The sequence below is a fragment of the Sturnira hondurensis genome, unplaced genomic scaffold (assembly GCF_014824575.4).
Source record: "Sturnira hondurensis isolate 20B ecotype Veracruz unplaced genomic scaffold, ASM1482457v3 Scaffold0008640, whole genome shotgun sequence".
NCBI classification, from domain to species: domain Eukaryota; kingdom Metazoa; phylum Chordata; class Mammalia; order Chiroptera; family Phyllostomidae; genus Sturnira; species Sturnira hondurensis.
Window position 1 is genome coordinate 13946858 of NW_028081271.1, and position 16334 is coordinate 13963191.

Consider the following 16334-nt stretch of genomic DNA (forward strand, 5'->3'; position numbering starts at 1 on the left):
TTTGTTTCACAGAATAAAACCAAACAGTGTGTACTTTTTCCTTGAACATCTTTTTTATTGGCTGCATATTATATTTCATGGATGCAGGTGAACCTTTATTTGTATCAAGTAATGTTGATGGACCCCAGATTTCTAGTGGTGGTGTGGCTGCTAAATTATTCGCCTCCCAAGTTTGTAAAGCTATCTTCTTTAGGTCCGTTCTGTAAAGGAGAGTTTATTTCCTAGGTTAACTCCCCAAATCCCTTTTTAAAAATTGTAGTTTGTTAATTGTGCTATTACAGTTGCCCTGATTTTCCCCCTTTGCCCCCTCCACACAGTGCCCCACTCACTCAGGCCATCCCCACACCGTCGTTTGTGTCCATGGGTCACGCGTGTAAGATTCTTTGGCTACTCCATTTCCCATGCTGCACTTCATGCGCCCATGGCTATTCTGTGACTACCTATTTGTGCTTCTTAATCCCCTCACCTCCTCACACATTCCCCAACACCCCCTCCCATCTGGCAACCATCAAAATGCTTTCTGTGTCCATGATTCTGTCCGTCTCTGTTTTTGTTTGCGTAGTTTGGTTTTTTAGAATTAATTGTTGATAGATAATGTATGTATTGCCATTTTATTGGTCATAGTTTTGATCTTCTTTTTCTTAAATATGTCCCTTTAACATTTTGTATAATAATAGTTTGGTGATGGTGAACTACTTTAACTTTTTCCCTTGCCTGGGAAGCTCTTTGTCCTTCAATTCTTAATGACAGCTTTGTGGGTAGAGTAACCTTGGCTGTAGATGTAAGGAAACCCACTCCAAGACACATCATACGTAAAATACTAACGGTTAAAGATAAAAAGGATAAAGGATAAAGGTGAAGATAGTTTGTACCCTAGGCCTTATAGTTGTCAGTCAGTGAGGTCTGTTCCTGTTTTGGAACTGAGAAGATGGAGGTAGGCATTTGGGCCACTATTTAGATGTGTTTGAATTGTTCAATAAACTTTTCCACTTATTTAAATTACTGCGATGATTAATGCAGATGAAGGAAGCCGTGGCAGGACAAGCAAGAGAAAATAAATGGCTTTGATTTTATTTTTGAACCACATTCTGTGTCCATTTGATCAGAGTGGAGGGACAGTCCGTTGAACACCCTCGTGGCATTTTTCTGATGCTAATAATGTAATTATCTGGACCCCCCTCCCCCACCACACCCCCCACTTCAGTTTTAGGACCGACAATGGCTAGTTGGGAAGGAAGGCAGTTCATGAATTTTAATCGGCTAGAGGTAGTTCACTTTGAATAATCCACAAAGAAGAGCTAATTTAATGTCATCTTCACATCAGAGTGCTCTTGCGTCATTGCAGGGGCGTGAAGTAGGTCGGCTGCTACTGAAGACGAAGGGTTTGAAGTTGCACGTAAGGAGTCTCTGGATTCCACTCCTCTGAGCGGTTCTCTTGTCTCTTCCAGGTCCGGACCCTGTTTGTCAGTGGTCTCCCTCTGGACATCAAACCTCGGGAGCTCTACCTGCTTTTCAGACCATTTAAGGTACCTTTTGTCTTTCCGACATTGTAAAAGGAAACAAAAAGTGTGTGTAGAAGGTCCTCCTCCTAAGGTCTCTTTGGAGGAAGAAATACAGTTTGGAGAAAGTGCCCTGTCTAGTGCTGTTTTTAAAAGGTCAGTGAGTAGTGGGGCTTCAGCCACTCAGTTCCAGTGTACGGTCTCACTGGGAAAAGGCGGACACTGCCTTCTGTGCCCCTGACAGCCGGTCTGGAGGAATCTTTCTCTTACTGGTGTGCACGTGTCTGTCTCCTCTGTGCAGAGCAGCCTTGGTGCCCTCCGCCAGTTGGGGATGTTCCAGGTGCAGACCACCAAACACACTGTCAGTTATTGATTATGCATTTATATTTCAAACATAATAATATAAGTCCAGCATTATCCCTAGGAGATTATTAGTTGAAATAGTTCTGTTAGAACTATTCTTTGGAGACATAATAGGTTAAATTGACTTTAATGAATTAGACTATGAAACTAACACCATTATTTTTTTATGGAAATAATATCGTAAGTTTCAAGTACAGTAGAACAAAGTTTTAAAGTGTCATATGAGAGTAATCTTTCCTGGTGCTTAGTGAGATACTCAATGCAGTGTGACTATTGAGATAAAACTGCTTCAGAGACACTTAATATATCTGGGATTGGAAACTGAACCAGGAAGTCAGGCTAAAGCTGAAATAAGCAGGCTGCCAAGGCAAAATTTCAAAGGCCAGCTTGTGGAGGATCGGAGAAGGCTAGGACTGGGTGGGCTGCAGGCTGGAGGCCTTGGCCCTCGGGAGGGGGGGGTCATGATAAATTCAGAGCCTGTGGCCTGAGCTGGTTGTTACAGACGTATCAGCCAGTGATGCCAGCCTGGGGCCACCCTTGCAATTAGGTGATGGACCACCTTGATTTTTGATTAGACATCCATCCCTGTTGAAGGAGGACTCCAACCGTAGATGCAGGGCAGGTTGAGGAATAGGATCCGGCTTCTTAGGGAGAGGGGAGGGCGTGTGCCAGCGGAAAACAGCTGTGAAGGAAGGGGAGAGGGAGGATCCAGGGGCAGCCAGTCAAAACCAAGATGCGATAGAGTCCAGTTTAGGTGTCAAGAAAGCACCATTCAATGACATAAATCCATTCTGACAGCCTGCCCCTTAATGCAGGGATTTGTGACCTTTTTCATCACATGGCACACATAAACTAATTACTAAAATTCTGTGGCACATCAGAAAAATATATTTTATGCTGATCTGACAAAAGTAGGCATCGTTTTGATTCATTCACACTGAATGGCTATTGTTGTGTTGGCTGTTGTCATTTTTTTTAAATTTGACAACCTAAAGGAAAAGAAGTCGGTGCCCCTGACTCAGTAGTCAGGTAGTGGCTGGTGCAGCACAGCGGGTGGGAATCGCTGCCTTATCGGGACCCTGCAGAGGAGACAGGAAGCTTACACATGAGGTTAGCTGAGAGGAAGTGGGGAGGAAGCGAAGGTGTTGTGGGAAGAGAGTGCCAACTTGACGGAATTTCCTGAGTTTCCTTTGCAGGTTGCAAATTTTACTGTCCCTCTTGTAGGATGAGGACATTTTAAGCTAATTGATCTTAGTGGACAGGTTACATTGTGTTTCCATGTGTGTGGAGAGAAAGTGGTTCAGCTCGCAAGCCCCTTGCATGAACGATCTCATTTAATTCTCATCACAGAACTTTAGAACGGCTTGGCCTCATTTATTCCAAGGAGGAAAACAAAACTTGGAGCCATTGAATAGATTTTGCTCCAGTTTACCCGCATAGTAAACGGCAGGGATAAGATTCAAACCCGAGCACTCTGACTTTGCCATCCCTGTTCTGAAGGACTTTGTGATACTAACTCCCTTCTTGTAACTCAAGAGCCCGGTATATTCTTGCCAGTGGTGTTTTACTTGGGTGAAATACCCATTTGTCCTTTGCCGCCGAAGGCCTCAGGTGTCTAAACCTCTAGGCTTTTCAGAGAAAGCACCTTAAAAAAGATGAGGCGGGGCTGCAACTCGTGACCTCTTTGGCCAGAAGAGCTTACGGCCTGTGAGGTGAAATGTTCACGGTAGCTAGTTGGTCGCATCGTTCTGTGCTGTAAAGATGCGAGGATGAATCCGTCCCAAGGCTCTGCCCAGAAAAGCTGTGCTCACCCAAGTCAGGACCCTGCTTCATTCCTAACAGCCCTCTTTTAATTAATGTCCCTGGGGGGGTTGGCCCTGGTCTGCAAACCTGTCTCTAGACTGATATGCATGGCGGTCAATCATGTCAGGTGGTGTTTTTACCCTCTGTGTCATCCATCAGCGCAAACCACCAGCCGTTGATTGTTTTCAGAAATAAACACGCTTTGTCATGCACATGCTTCGGGGCCAGCGAAGTGGGGAAAGGGAGGGATTGAGGGAGTGTTTCCATCCTCCTTGAGGAGGAGGTGGAGTGAAAACCCGACAGGGAATTGTTGCATGCCCCAGTCATAACACTTTAGTAAATAAGCAAAAGAACTCGGCAGAATTTAGCATCACTGCCTGCTTAACCTTCTTTGGCAGTTTTGAAATTTTGATTAATAAGTTTTACCGAGTTCGTTCTTTTTTAAAAATTATTTTTCAATTATAGTTGATGTACAGTATTACATTAGTTTCAGGTGTGCAGCCATGCTGATTAGGCATTTATATAAACTACAGGGTGATCACCAAGGTATAGTGCATTCTTAATGTGTCATTGTTCGTATGTTACAGCAAATACATGACCAGGTTATCATACACTCTTACCTTCCCATCTTACGAAATTTACCCCCTTCCCTCTCCCGGTTCTTTTGAATAAAGATCTGCTGTTGGCAGAGATACCATTGCATAATTTCATGAAAAAAATAAGAAAAAGAAACACATAAAAATGCATGGATTTCAGGGCTTGATTTCTTTCAGGACCTGAGTATACAGACACAGGCATCTGTAAAGATGGGTGAGGGCCCGTGTGTGTAATTTGCTTTCCCAGTGAATTTCAGAGGCATTACTGGACAGAAGTAGTCAATAGTCATAAAGCACTCTTTACTTGAGAAGGTGCTATTATAACTGCTTTTTTTCATAAGCACTCTCTTTTTTTGGTCTAAATTTGTTTTTTATTTTTGTTTTTTCCTTTTCAGGGCTACGAGGGCTCTCTTATAAAACTCACGTCTAAGCAGGTAAGAGTTTTAAACTTGCACATGAACAATCACTTCCACAAAAAGTTTTGAATTGACTTTCTTCAGGAATGTTACTAGGGCTCAGCCTTCTTTATTCTCATTAGGATTTTATTTTGTTGTTGTATTCAAAATAAGAGTGTGATTGGTTAGGAATCAGCACAGGAAAATGGTTTGTTAATTCCATAGTCTCCAGCTAGGGTGTTTGGGACTAGCCCCAAGGAGGGCAAACGCAGCATCCAGCATAGTTTCATTGGGATTTGTTTGTATATTCAAAAGTAATTATCATCCAAATTTACATTTACTCTCAATTCTTTCCTGTTTCCTTTTTAAAATAAGGTTAAACAGGCAGACTCTCACAATGGGTAGGAGTATCTGGTGGGGAAGACTCATGTTCTGTCTCAAACCCTGAGTGGAGGTGGTACTCAGTGACCCTCACAGTCCCTGCAAGCTCCTTGGACATTTTCAGCTGTTTGCTTTTTCCCTCTAATGCTGAGCACTCAACTCACTTACCTCCCAGTCACTGTTCGTCACTCTGTCAGGCATTCTCTGGTTCATCGGGGACAAGCTATGTTGCTAGTATCCTTCTGGACTGAAAGATACTGAGTCCAAAGGGATTATGACCCCTTTCTCTTTAGTGGGAATGGTATGGTCTACACACCTACTAAACACAGGACTTTTGAAACTTGGGATTTGCGATGGAAAGGGTCATTTTGTAATTCTGATTGTGCAGTGAGAGTACAGGGCTTTTATCACTGTGTCCATTGTATGCCTTGCACGGACAGTACACATCAAGAGGTGATTCGGTTCTCCTACATTGAAGGATAAAGAACCTGAAGTACATTGAATTCAATTTGGGAGCGTAGAGTCTCTCAACCCAAGTTTTTCTCTATTCCCTTCGCCACTGCTGCTCACCTTCCTACCTCTTCTAGGTTATTTTTATGATTCCCTAAATCCCCAGCTGTGCCCTTGAAGAACCATCCTCACAATTCCGTTGATTCATGTTAGAAATTCAGCTACACCACCAACTCACGATTCTTCTGGACTGTCTTCCTTACTTCTACACAAATGCCTGTGGTCATTCCTTTCTCTTAGCCCTTCAGTTTGATATCACCTTTGACCCAGAAAAACCGGTAGCCTCTGATTTTTCCCTTCATATTTGCTTTTCTTTCCTCAGCCCGTAGGTTTTGTCAGTTTTGACAGTCGCTCAGAAGCAGAAGCTGCGAAGAATGCTTTGAATGTGAGTACTCATGTAATTTCGGGGGCGGGGTCCTTGTGCGCTGGGGGGACACTGCCGATGCTGAAGTGAAAGGAATATGACTTCTCAATGTAACAGGGAAGGGTTCCTCAATGCAATGAGCCCTCGAAAGAGGTTTTTCTTAGAACTGTGGTCAGATGTGCAAACTATTAAGTAATACTTGGTCTTCTCTAGCTTCAGCTATAATGCTCAAAATACTTGATGATGTGAGTCTTATTTTAATGCAGCCCCATCATATCCCTGAGTGGTGTACAGCCTAGTTTGGCCATCACTATACTCTCAGAGCTAAGCCTAAGCCAAGAATAGATCACAGTCTTGGCTTTTCCTATTTCGTGAGGTTTTATTTTAGGTATGTAGCTTTTTGGTTTTTAAACGGGTCTTTGTCGTTTTTCTGATCGATTAAAAACTTGCATGTGTGGCTTCCCCAAAAGACATTTTGCAGCGTGACATAAGAAGTGAGAGTGAACTGTAACTGAACGGTACAGCTGTGTCTGGGTTGCAGGCATCTTGTCAGCCATATGCTGTGAAGCTTTTACCAGTTTTTACTTCAGTCAATATTTTCCTCCTTCGGTATGTTGAGAAGCAAAACAACTTCAGGGAACCAAGCCGAGATAAAGTGGAAAGGAGCCAGCTGAAGTGAGCTCTGGGATGCTGAGAGCTGATCCTCAGGTGAAGATTTTCAGAGCAGAGCCCGGCTCCCTCCTGCTCCAGGCAGATGGCCTACGCAACTGTGAATCCGGGTTGGTGAATGCGGCCAGAAGTGTTTAGGGTGCTTCTTGAAAGGAAGGTGGCTACTTGACTGTTTGCAATCTGGGTGTTAAGGTGTCAGCTTCTGTGAACTTGTCACTAGCCCTCGTGTTGCTTTGGAACTTACAGGTACCCCTGCCCGTTGCTCCTCTGAGCTCCTGGATGCTGAGAAAGGACCGAGGGGGGACTGTAGAAAAGACCCAATATTCCAATGACTTGGTGGCGCAAGGGAGTGAGGTCTTCATAGTGGTGTCATTGTGACAATCTTGAGAGGTTTGGGGGCTTTGAGAAAAATGTATACATTTTCAGAAGAAATAATTTGGTTTTTCATGGAAACATACAGGGAAGTCTTAGGAATCAGAGAGCTTAGAATTTTTCTGGATTTGGATAAATGACCTTCTGGTCAGAAACACTGCTTACTGTTCCTCTCCCAGAGAATGTAAACCAATTATTTGTTGAATACCAGTGGTACACAGTTCAGTAAATTGTATAGTTGAATATTTTGGCATAAAAATTATTTCATGATATTTGCATTACATGGATACAACCAGCATTTTCTCAAAAAACTTTTAAACTCAAAAATTACACTGTGATTTCTACTCAGTGTTTTCTTTCATTCTAACCAGGTGACAGCTTTGTAAATGCAGAAATGTTCTAGGTCCTTCAAAGTTATGTTGGGTGAAGTGTTCACCGGGTTCTTTTCATTGTTCTTATAAAGAAAGTAACAGTAGCTAAAACTTGTGCACAGAATGGGCTCTCCGTTGACTTACTTGATCTTTGCTCGCTATGTATATAAAGATGTCATTTACCCTCTGAAGAACATTAGAGTTTTATAGTCAGTTACCTCTCTCATCTGAAGGCAACATTCCTTTATGAGTTAGATTATTAAGTGGTCATAGTCATAGCTGTGTTTTCTTACCTTATTAAGCAATGTAATTTCACATTTTTTTGTACCTGACGGTGATATCATTACAAATGTCACTTTTGGAGCTGTGCTGTATGCCATGATGAGAGAGATGTTTAAGTCCATCCCTGTAGCAAATGGCCCAGATCATTGGGCTTTCTTCACCTGAGGTCTAGTTTTAGGTTCCTCTTGTGCTCAGCTCTTCCTTCTTTTTTCACTCATAGCAAGCTTTTGACAGCATCCTCTCCCTTAATCATTAATTCTGTTTGTTGCTCATGTATTGGTAATTTGGGAAGAATTCCGCGCGAAGCATGTCTAAGTCTGTCTTGTTCTGTGGACGTAAGGGTAACTCTTAATATTTACCTGAGGAGTATTGAACATGAGCTTTCTTTTGCTCAGAGGCTGACTTGTGAGTGTAGGGCATTTATTCTGCTCCTGGTTGGTCTCTGTCAATGTTTTTAACTTTTATACAATAGAGCATTAGCGGTCTTTGTACCTTAGGAGCCATCCTGTTATAGTTCAGGGAACTGAGACCTAGAGGGTGTGAATGTTACAACTATAGAGGTAGGCCCCGCAAAGAAGGGTCAGGGTGGCAGTGTAGGTAAACACGGTTTGCCTCCTTGAACAACCACGTCCAAATGACAGCTAACCTGTAGAAAAACTGTCATTCTGAACCATCATAAATTGAGCTGAATAGAAGTCCTACAACTATGGAATTAGAGACAAAACCACAAGACTGGTAGTAGGGGTGGCGACGTGGAACCAGCTGGTGCCACACCCACAGGTGGGAGATAAACATTGGGAGGGATATCTCAGGTGTGGGTTTGGGCTGGGGTGATCCTAGCCCCAAGCAGGCCTCTCAGCCCAGCACTGCAGTGCCATAAAGATAAATCTCCATAATTTGAGTAAAAACCAGCAGGGATTGAGTTTGTGGATTGAGGCTGTGGAAGACAGAAACTTCTGGAATCCCAGGCAGTTCCTTTTAGAGGGCCCACGTACAGACTTGCTTGGACTCAGTCTCTCTAAGCTGTAGCACTGGGGCAGCAGATTGGAAACATCAGAGACTTATAGGGAGGAACTGAATTGTCTGGTATGAGGGCAAGAGCTGGAGAGCTGCTTTCTCCCAGACAGAAGTGCTGGCAGATGCCATTGTACCTTTTCTGAGCCCTCCCGCAGAACCAGCAGATGGGTGCCATATCTGAGATTCCATCATCCTAGCTCAGACTGTTTGCCCCGCCCAACTTTCAGACCCACCCAAGCTATTTCCAGTGACTTTTTCATGTGAATGGCTTGTCTTGGCCCATGCTTCAGATTTTTCTAAATTGTCTCAAATGAGCAGTATCTGGCTTTAGCAAGCCCTGTACACCTCTTGCTATGTTGCCCCAGGCCTGTCACTAGCAGAACTGGCCTTGGTTCACAGCCTGGTCTCTTCAAGGCACCTACAAGCCCAGCACAGGTAGCAGCCCCTTGCTGCTTGTACTGTAGCTAATGCTGTGTGACCCCAGACTGAACACAGGCGGTGGTTGACTTTGGATGGGCTAACAGCAATCAAGTCTTTATTAACTACAGCAAGAGGCTGTATACAGGTCACACAGTGGGCGAACCTTGAGTATGCAGCTTGGGTAATAGAGGAGGCTGTGCCACTGGACCCTACAAGACACCTGCTGCATTAAGCCATTCTGTCAAGCCTGGGAGATACAGTAGCTCTACCTAATACATAAAAACAAACAGGGAGGCTGCCAAAGTGAGGAGACAAAGAAGCATGGCCCAAATAGAAAAACAAAACTCCAGAAAAAGAACTAATCAAGATGGAGATAAGTGATCTATCAGATACAGAGTTCAAAATACTGGTTATAAGGATACTCAAGGAACTTATTGTGAACCCGAACAGTGTGAAAAGAGATCCATTCAGAAAGGAAGAATTCACTAATTGAAATAAAGAACAATTTACAGGGGAACAACAGTATAGTGGATGAAGATGAGAATCAGATCAGTGATTTGGAACATAAGGAACCAAAAAAAATCCAATCAGAACAGCAAGAAGAAAAAGAATCCGGAAATATGAGGTTAGTGTAAGGAACCTCTGGGACAACTTCAGGTATACTAACATTTGTATTATAAGGGTGCCAAAAGGAGAAGAGAACGAACAAGAAATTGGAAACCATTTGAAAAAAATCTTTGTAGCCTGGTGAAGGAATGAGACAGACAAGTCCAGGAAGCACAGAGAGTTTTAAACAAGATGGACCCAAAGACGCCCACTCTGCGACATATTATGATTAAAATGCCAAAAGTTAAATACAAAGAGAGAATCTTAAAAGCAGCAAGAGAAAAGCAGTTAGTTATCTACCAGGGAGCTCCCATAAGACTGTTAGCTGTTTTCTCAAACTTGGCAGGCTAGAAGGAATGGGCAGGTAATATTCAAAGTGATGACAAGCAAGGACCAACAACCAAGATTCTTCTACCCAGCAAAGCTATCATTTAGAATCAAATGACAGATAAACAGCTTCCCAGACTAAGAAAAAACTAAAGAAAGGAGTTCATCACCACCAAATCAGTATTGTGTGAAATGTTAAAGGGCCTTCTTTGAGAAGAGGAAGATCAAACATGAACAATAAAACGGCAATAAAACAACTGAATCTAAAAAAATAACAAAGTAAAACCAGCACAATAGAAATAGCATCATAGATACAGAGACCATTTTGATGGTCTCCAGATGGGAGCAGGGTTGGGAGGATGGCGAAAAAGGTGAAGGGATTAGTAAGTACAAATAGGTAGTTACAGAATGTCCATGGGGATGTAAAGCACTACATAGGGAATAGAGTAGGCAAAGAACTGTATATGCAGGACCCATGGATGTGGACAGTGGTGTGGGAATTGCCTCAGGGAGTGTGGGTGGCTGGGTGGAGGGGAAATTTGGGGCAACTGTAATAGCATGACAAAGAAGATAATTTTTAAAAAAAAGGCCCATCCTGGTTGCAATGACAGACTATTTAATTCATGTGGTCCAGGACAAATGGCCATGGTATGTGTCTATGGAGCCAGGATTCTTCTCTCTGGAGGAAAAACGAGCCCATTTAGGGTAGTGCACTTCATCATGAAGCTGACACGTCTTCTCTACAGCCCAATATATTACGCTTCTTTTCAGGGTCATCTTTTCTAACTAGTGAATTAAAAACATGTGATGCTCATGGCCAGTACAAAATTTTCTCCTTGTGTCATTCGTCCGGGCAGTTCTCTTAAAAGCTTTTCCTCACATTTCTTTGGGGAAAGTTCCATTTTGTGATGTTTTATTTGATCCTACTATTGAGAAACATAAACCTCAATCCAGTAAGTCCCTCGTTGTAGAATAGTTCTCAGTGTTATGAACCACTTCTGTATGTTTGGAGCTTCTCTTGTTATTAATTCTATGCTTTGGTTACTCTCTGGTTTAGTCCTTAGTATTAATAATTAGTCTTTTCTTTTAACGACTGATTTTTAAATCCATTTATTGTCTTCCATTTTGTGGTTATGCTTCAGTCAATTTGGTAATTTTATGGAAAAGCTCAGATTAAATTTGAGTGGAAACATTGAACTTTTACCAGGGGTTACTCATACCTTCTACATTAAATATAGTATATTTTGTTTTTATAGCAAAACCTCCCAAATTTGCTGAAAGTAACCCAAACCCAGACTCCCTTCAGGTTATCTGTGTTCCCATTGATCCACATGATTAGAAACCCCATTCGTTCTTTAAACCGACAGCAAGGTATCTGACCTGTCCTCTGCTCTCGAACACACACTCGTAACTTCTTGATGGGCAGTGTTCCATTTTCCCTGCTAATGGAGGAAGGGCCTGATAACCTCAAGTCTCCACATATTCTAGGGTTTGTTTATGATTGGGGAATGTAAATCAGATACAGCCCCACTGAGGGGTAGCCCAGCAGTGAAAACTTGATCTGTGCAAGTTTTAAGAAGAAACACAGGAAGCGGAATAGGTCTGAGGATAAAGACCCCAAGCAGGGGAGGGACAGAGCCATCTCTGCTTATTGCTGCCAGCTGTGAAGACCCCAGTGTTGCTGCTGCCGCCCAGCTGAACTCATGTCTCACAGATCAGCGTGGTTCGTAGTGGCCACTTCAGGGCAGCAGGCCCGCTGCGCCCCTTGTTTACCGTCCCTCACGGGCACCGCCTGCACCCGTGCTTGGGGTCGGCTCATCCGAAGTACTTTTGAACACTGTGGGTGGACTGTTGAGTATATACACCAATTTGTTTGAAAAACTCTCCGCCCCTCATTTTTTGTCATGCGGGGGGGTGGGTTTTATCAGAGGCTCCATTCTAAATTATTATATCAGGACTGCAGCAGTCTGACGTTACCAAACCATGCATTGCAAATTGCCTCCACAACGGAGTACTGTTTAGGCCGTAATTTGCTTCACTGTCAGACGAGACTCGTTGATCCAAGTCAGCGAGGTTCAGCCTTTTTCATCCGAGGGCACACACAAACTGATGACTGGAATTCTGTGGCAGACCAAAAAATATATTTTTTGCCAATCTGATGAGAAAAATAGGTGAGAAAAGAGGTCAGGGCCCCTGACTCCAGAGTCAGGTGTTGTGTGTTGTAAAAACTCTTGCCACATACTGACGTCACTCTTGGAGGATGCTGGTTGAAAGTGCTGATGAAGTGATCTCTTCATTACCATGGCACCCCAAGGCCATTGGGTTCTTTTTACATTAACTGTATCAAGATATAACGCACATATTACATAATTTGCCCGTAAAGTTTTTTTTTATTTCTCACTCACAGTTGACGTTCAATATGATAATTTCTGGAGTACAGCACGGTCGTCGACGTGTACGTGATTTACAAAGGGATCCCCCCAGTAAGTCTGGTGATCACCTGACACCATAGGTAGTTATAGTTAGCCCACTCGAAGTATACAATTCAAGTTTTTTTGGTATCAATATTATTTTAATCATGATGTAATATAACAAAATTTGCCATTTTTATGACTTTTAAGCATACAATTCAGTGGCATTAATTACATTCGTCATGCTGTGCAACCATCACCACTATCTGTTGATATTTCTAAAACTTTCTCATCACCCCAACCAGAAAATCTGGAACCATTAAGCACGTATCCCCATTTTTCCTTCCTGCTAGCCCCTGGTAACCTCTCATCTGTTTTCTGTGTCTATTAATTTGCCTGTTTTTTAATATCAAAATATTTGTCCTTTTGGTCTGGCTTCTTTCACTTAGTGTGGTTTCAGGATTCATCCGTGTTGTTGAATGTATCGAAATATTCCTTTTTCTGGCCCCGTAGTATTCCCTTGTATGGGCATACCACTTTTGGTTTCTCCATCCGTCCATCTGTCGACGAACCTTAGCAGCTGCTTCCATCTGTTGGCTCTTGTGAGTAGTGCATCAGTAAACATTGCAGTACCAGTATCTGTCTGTCTGATAGGGGCAATTCCTTTGCGTATATGTTTGGGAACAGAACGGCTCAGTCATATATATGGTAATTGTATTTTTAGCTTTTTAGGAACCTCCAAACATTCCCACAGTGCCGTACCGTTTTATATGCACGTCAGCAATGTGATGAGGGTTCCGGTTTTTCCATGTCCTCGCCAATACTTGTTATGTTCAGGAGGTTTTGTTTTTTTTTTTCTTCTCTTAATTATAACCAACCTAGAATGTGTGAAGTGATCACTGGGCTCTTGATAAAAATGTGACTGACTGCAGTCGTGGATTTAGGTTCTTCTGGTATCTTGTGGGACTTCAGAATTTCTTGCGATGGGGCTTAGTCGCAGTTCTGTGATGGCCGTTTTGCATGGTGGGGCTGCGTCACCCTTACATGATCTACCCCTTCGTAAAGAAGGGGGGAGAAAACCCAACGCAACCCAGCCCTTGGGTGATCCTTCTAATGAGATACGACTGGCATGCTGTATATAAAAGAAACAAAACGTAAGGCATCAAGGAAAGGTGTTTTCCCAAGATCTACATAGAATTTATAGGGATGAGAGCAGTTGGTTTCGAGGAGGAAAAAGGTGGCAGTCATTCGGACTTCAGTGCAAAGGAGCCTTAAGAATCGTAAGTGAAAAATAAAGAGGAATTGAGGGTATTTAGTATTAAATTATCTCTTGATTATTGGAAAAATATATTGATTCAACTGTATGAGAAAAAGAAATTTCAGAGAAATCTTCACTGCTCTGTGAGAAAGCCTGTTGAAAAGGTACCTGATAGTGTCACATGGAAACAACTGGTATATTCGGGAAAACCTAATTTCCATAAGTAAAAACTGTTTTTTTTTTTCATTGAATTTCCTTGAATTCCTGGCATCGAGGTGAACACTACAGTCATTTAACCACAGTGATCGCAGCTGTGTTTATAATTGTAGTTTGGTTGAGTAGTTGGAGCTCTCCGACTACGTGTCGGGCATCATTAATTCGTTATTCTTATAGCAGGTTCCTCGTCTCTGAAACAGGGGTATTACTCACAGAGTTGCAAAGGGAGATTGCCAAGCAACAAACACTTGTAAATGCTGTAAATATGAAGCTACACCATAAGTATACTTTCTTAGTCAGAAGATACAGCCATAAAGTGCTGCTACGAACTCTTGAATACAGACCCTGGGGAAGTGAGACAGGTACCGGCCACACAGGCAGGAGTCTGGACAACCGTCTGTTTCCTATATCCCAGGTTTCCTGACGCCTTGTACACGTTAGGACTTTTGATCTTAATATTTGTACAGCTTGTGAGTTAGGTGAAGCATTTCTCCTAAACAAAAGTTGTTCAAACACAAGCCTCCAGATGGCCCGTCTCAGCTCTCCCCTCACCAGGCACCAGGTCAGCATGTTCCTTATCAATTTAAAAGATTTCTCCCTAAATTTCTCTTAGCCTGTTGCTCAGAGTGGTTGAAGAGGCCTAATTAGTGTGATCCCAGCTGGGACTTTTGGACGGGAACTGTGCAGGGCTGCCAGATGAGATCATGAGTCCGATCTCGTGTTTATCTGTTAAATTTGTTTATAACGGCTTGCTCTCGACTTGCCGAGTTTTAAGGCAGCCATTTGATGTCACCCAGTTGGGGACATGGTGTCTGTGCCTGTGGTGAAGGCACCATGATGCAGGGTTGTTGGACTTTCCCCTTTTTCTTAACGACTTTGGGGTTCGAGAAACAGTTCAGTTGCCTTTGAAATAGGCTTGTTTTGTTTTGTTTTTTTTTTCCTTTATTTCCCACCCTGATTTTTTTATAATGGTCCTGTACTTTTGGATTGTTATAAAACCTCCCTGGAATGGTGTAGCACATACTTAATATAAGTTTTTCTGGGGCGGGGGGACAAGTGAAGGTGAATGGAGGTATTTGCTAAAATCCTAATTAATGTCTTTGCCTGAAGAAAAATAGGTTACTTAAATCAATTGAGCATTTGTGTAGGAAACTGTAAGATGCAGTGCTAGTGACAGAAACCCTAAGGAAGTCTGGAGAAGGGAAAGTAGCCTGAAATGTTAGCACTATCCTTTCTTCCAAGAAAACAGGAAGAACCAAAGGCCCTCCCACAGAAACTGGGGTATGTTGCTGTGACAAGTGTACGTGGAAATCTCAAGTTCACCCAGCTCTTCTCCAGGTCAAGCAGTTCACCACCATAGTACATGGCCGGGTGAAGCTGCTCTGTGCTTTGCATTGTGCTTTCTTTTTTTCCTGTGGATCTGCTTGTTTTAAGCTTATCTAGATTCTCTTTTTTAGAACGCTAGCTCATACTGACCTTGCCCTTTCTCCACGGTTCGTCAGGTATTTCAGAAATGCTGAAAATCTGTCTGCCTCTGTTGTGAGCAAAAGTTGCAAGTGTAGTTAGTGTTTGTGGAATATGAAGTGCAGAGAATGAGGAATTCTTGCTAGAATTCCTTCTGCGAAGAAGCCAAGCTGGTTTAAAAACCAACGCTCTCCACTCCCCGTCCACGTTACTGAGCGCTCTCTAGTGCAGCACATTTTGGCCCCTTAAAATCACTCTGTTGTGAAATTTTATTTTTTACTGAACGATCACATGATCAGTATGATTAGGGGATAGAGATCTCCCTCTCACGTTGGCTTAGTAGTTTTGATAATCTACTTGGATTTGAACTTTTGATCCACAAAGCTGAAACTCTTGGTTTTACTCTGTAATTGGAATAGATTAGCACATTTTAAATGTGGGGAGTAGGGGTGGGACTTATGCCCCTTAAAATGGAATAGGGTGTGTTATTTTTATACTCTTATTTCCTTAAAACTACATGCAATATGAGGTATTAGTTTATACTTAAGTGTAAACTTTCCTTATTTTAATAGGCATTTAATAAATATTATATGGAAACATAAAAAACTTTAAATCAGAGAACCACAAATAGTCAATGATTTTTAAATATGTAAAATAGGGAAGAAGAAATAGAGTAAATGCTTCTGTAATATAAAAAATAACGTATCTAATGCAAATATGGGGAAAGGCTGACTAAGAAATACAATAATTCTAGCGAACATGGTCTGACTAATCTGGAATCTTAAAAAGTATGACATCTGTCTTAGAAGGATAATATTTATAGAAAATAAGCCATGAGATATATATTTAAGACTAAAATTCATGTTCTAAAAATATACTGATACGTTCCAATAAAGAACACTTTGAAAAGTTAAGTGGTACCTTGAGTAACTTGGACAGTGTATAAAAAGATTTAAGTTTTGTTTTCTAGCCATTGTAGGGTAAGTTAATTTTAAAGATTGTTTTAAAAT

General features: G+C 42.1%; 1 protein-coding gene across 10 annotated transcripts in view; it reads left to right on the forward strand.

Annotated features, from left to right (window-relative positions):
- RBPMS (RNA binding protein, mRNA processing factor) overlaps positions 1-16334 on the forward strand; it is a 164168-nt gene that overhangs the window by 65763 nt on the left and 82071 nt on the right. For all 10 annotated transcript variants that reach the window (XM_037055307.1, XM_037055301.1, XM_037055309.1 and 7 more), the window contains exons 2-4: positions 1449-1526; positions 4657-4695; positions 5870-5932. In XM_037055307.1, the coding sequence (XP_036911202.1) occupies positions 1449-1526; positions 4657-4695; positions 5870-5932 (180 nt within the window). The remainder of the gene's footprint in view (positions 1-1448; positions 1527-4656; positions 4696-5869; positions 5933-16334) is intronic.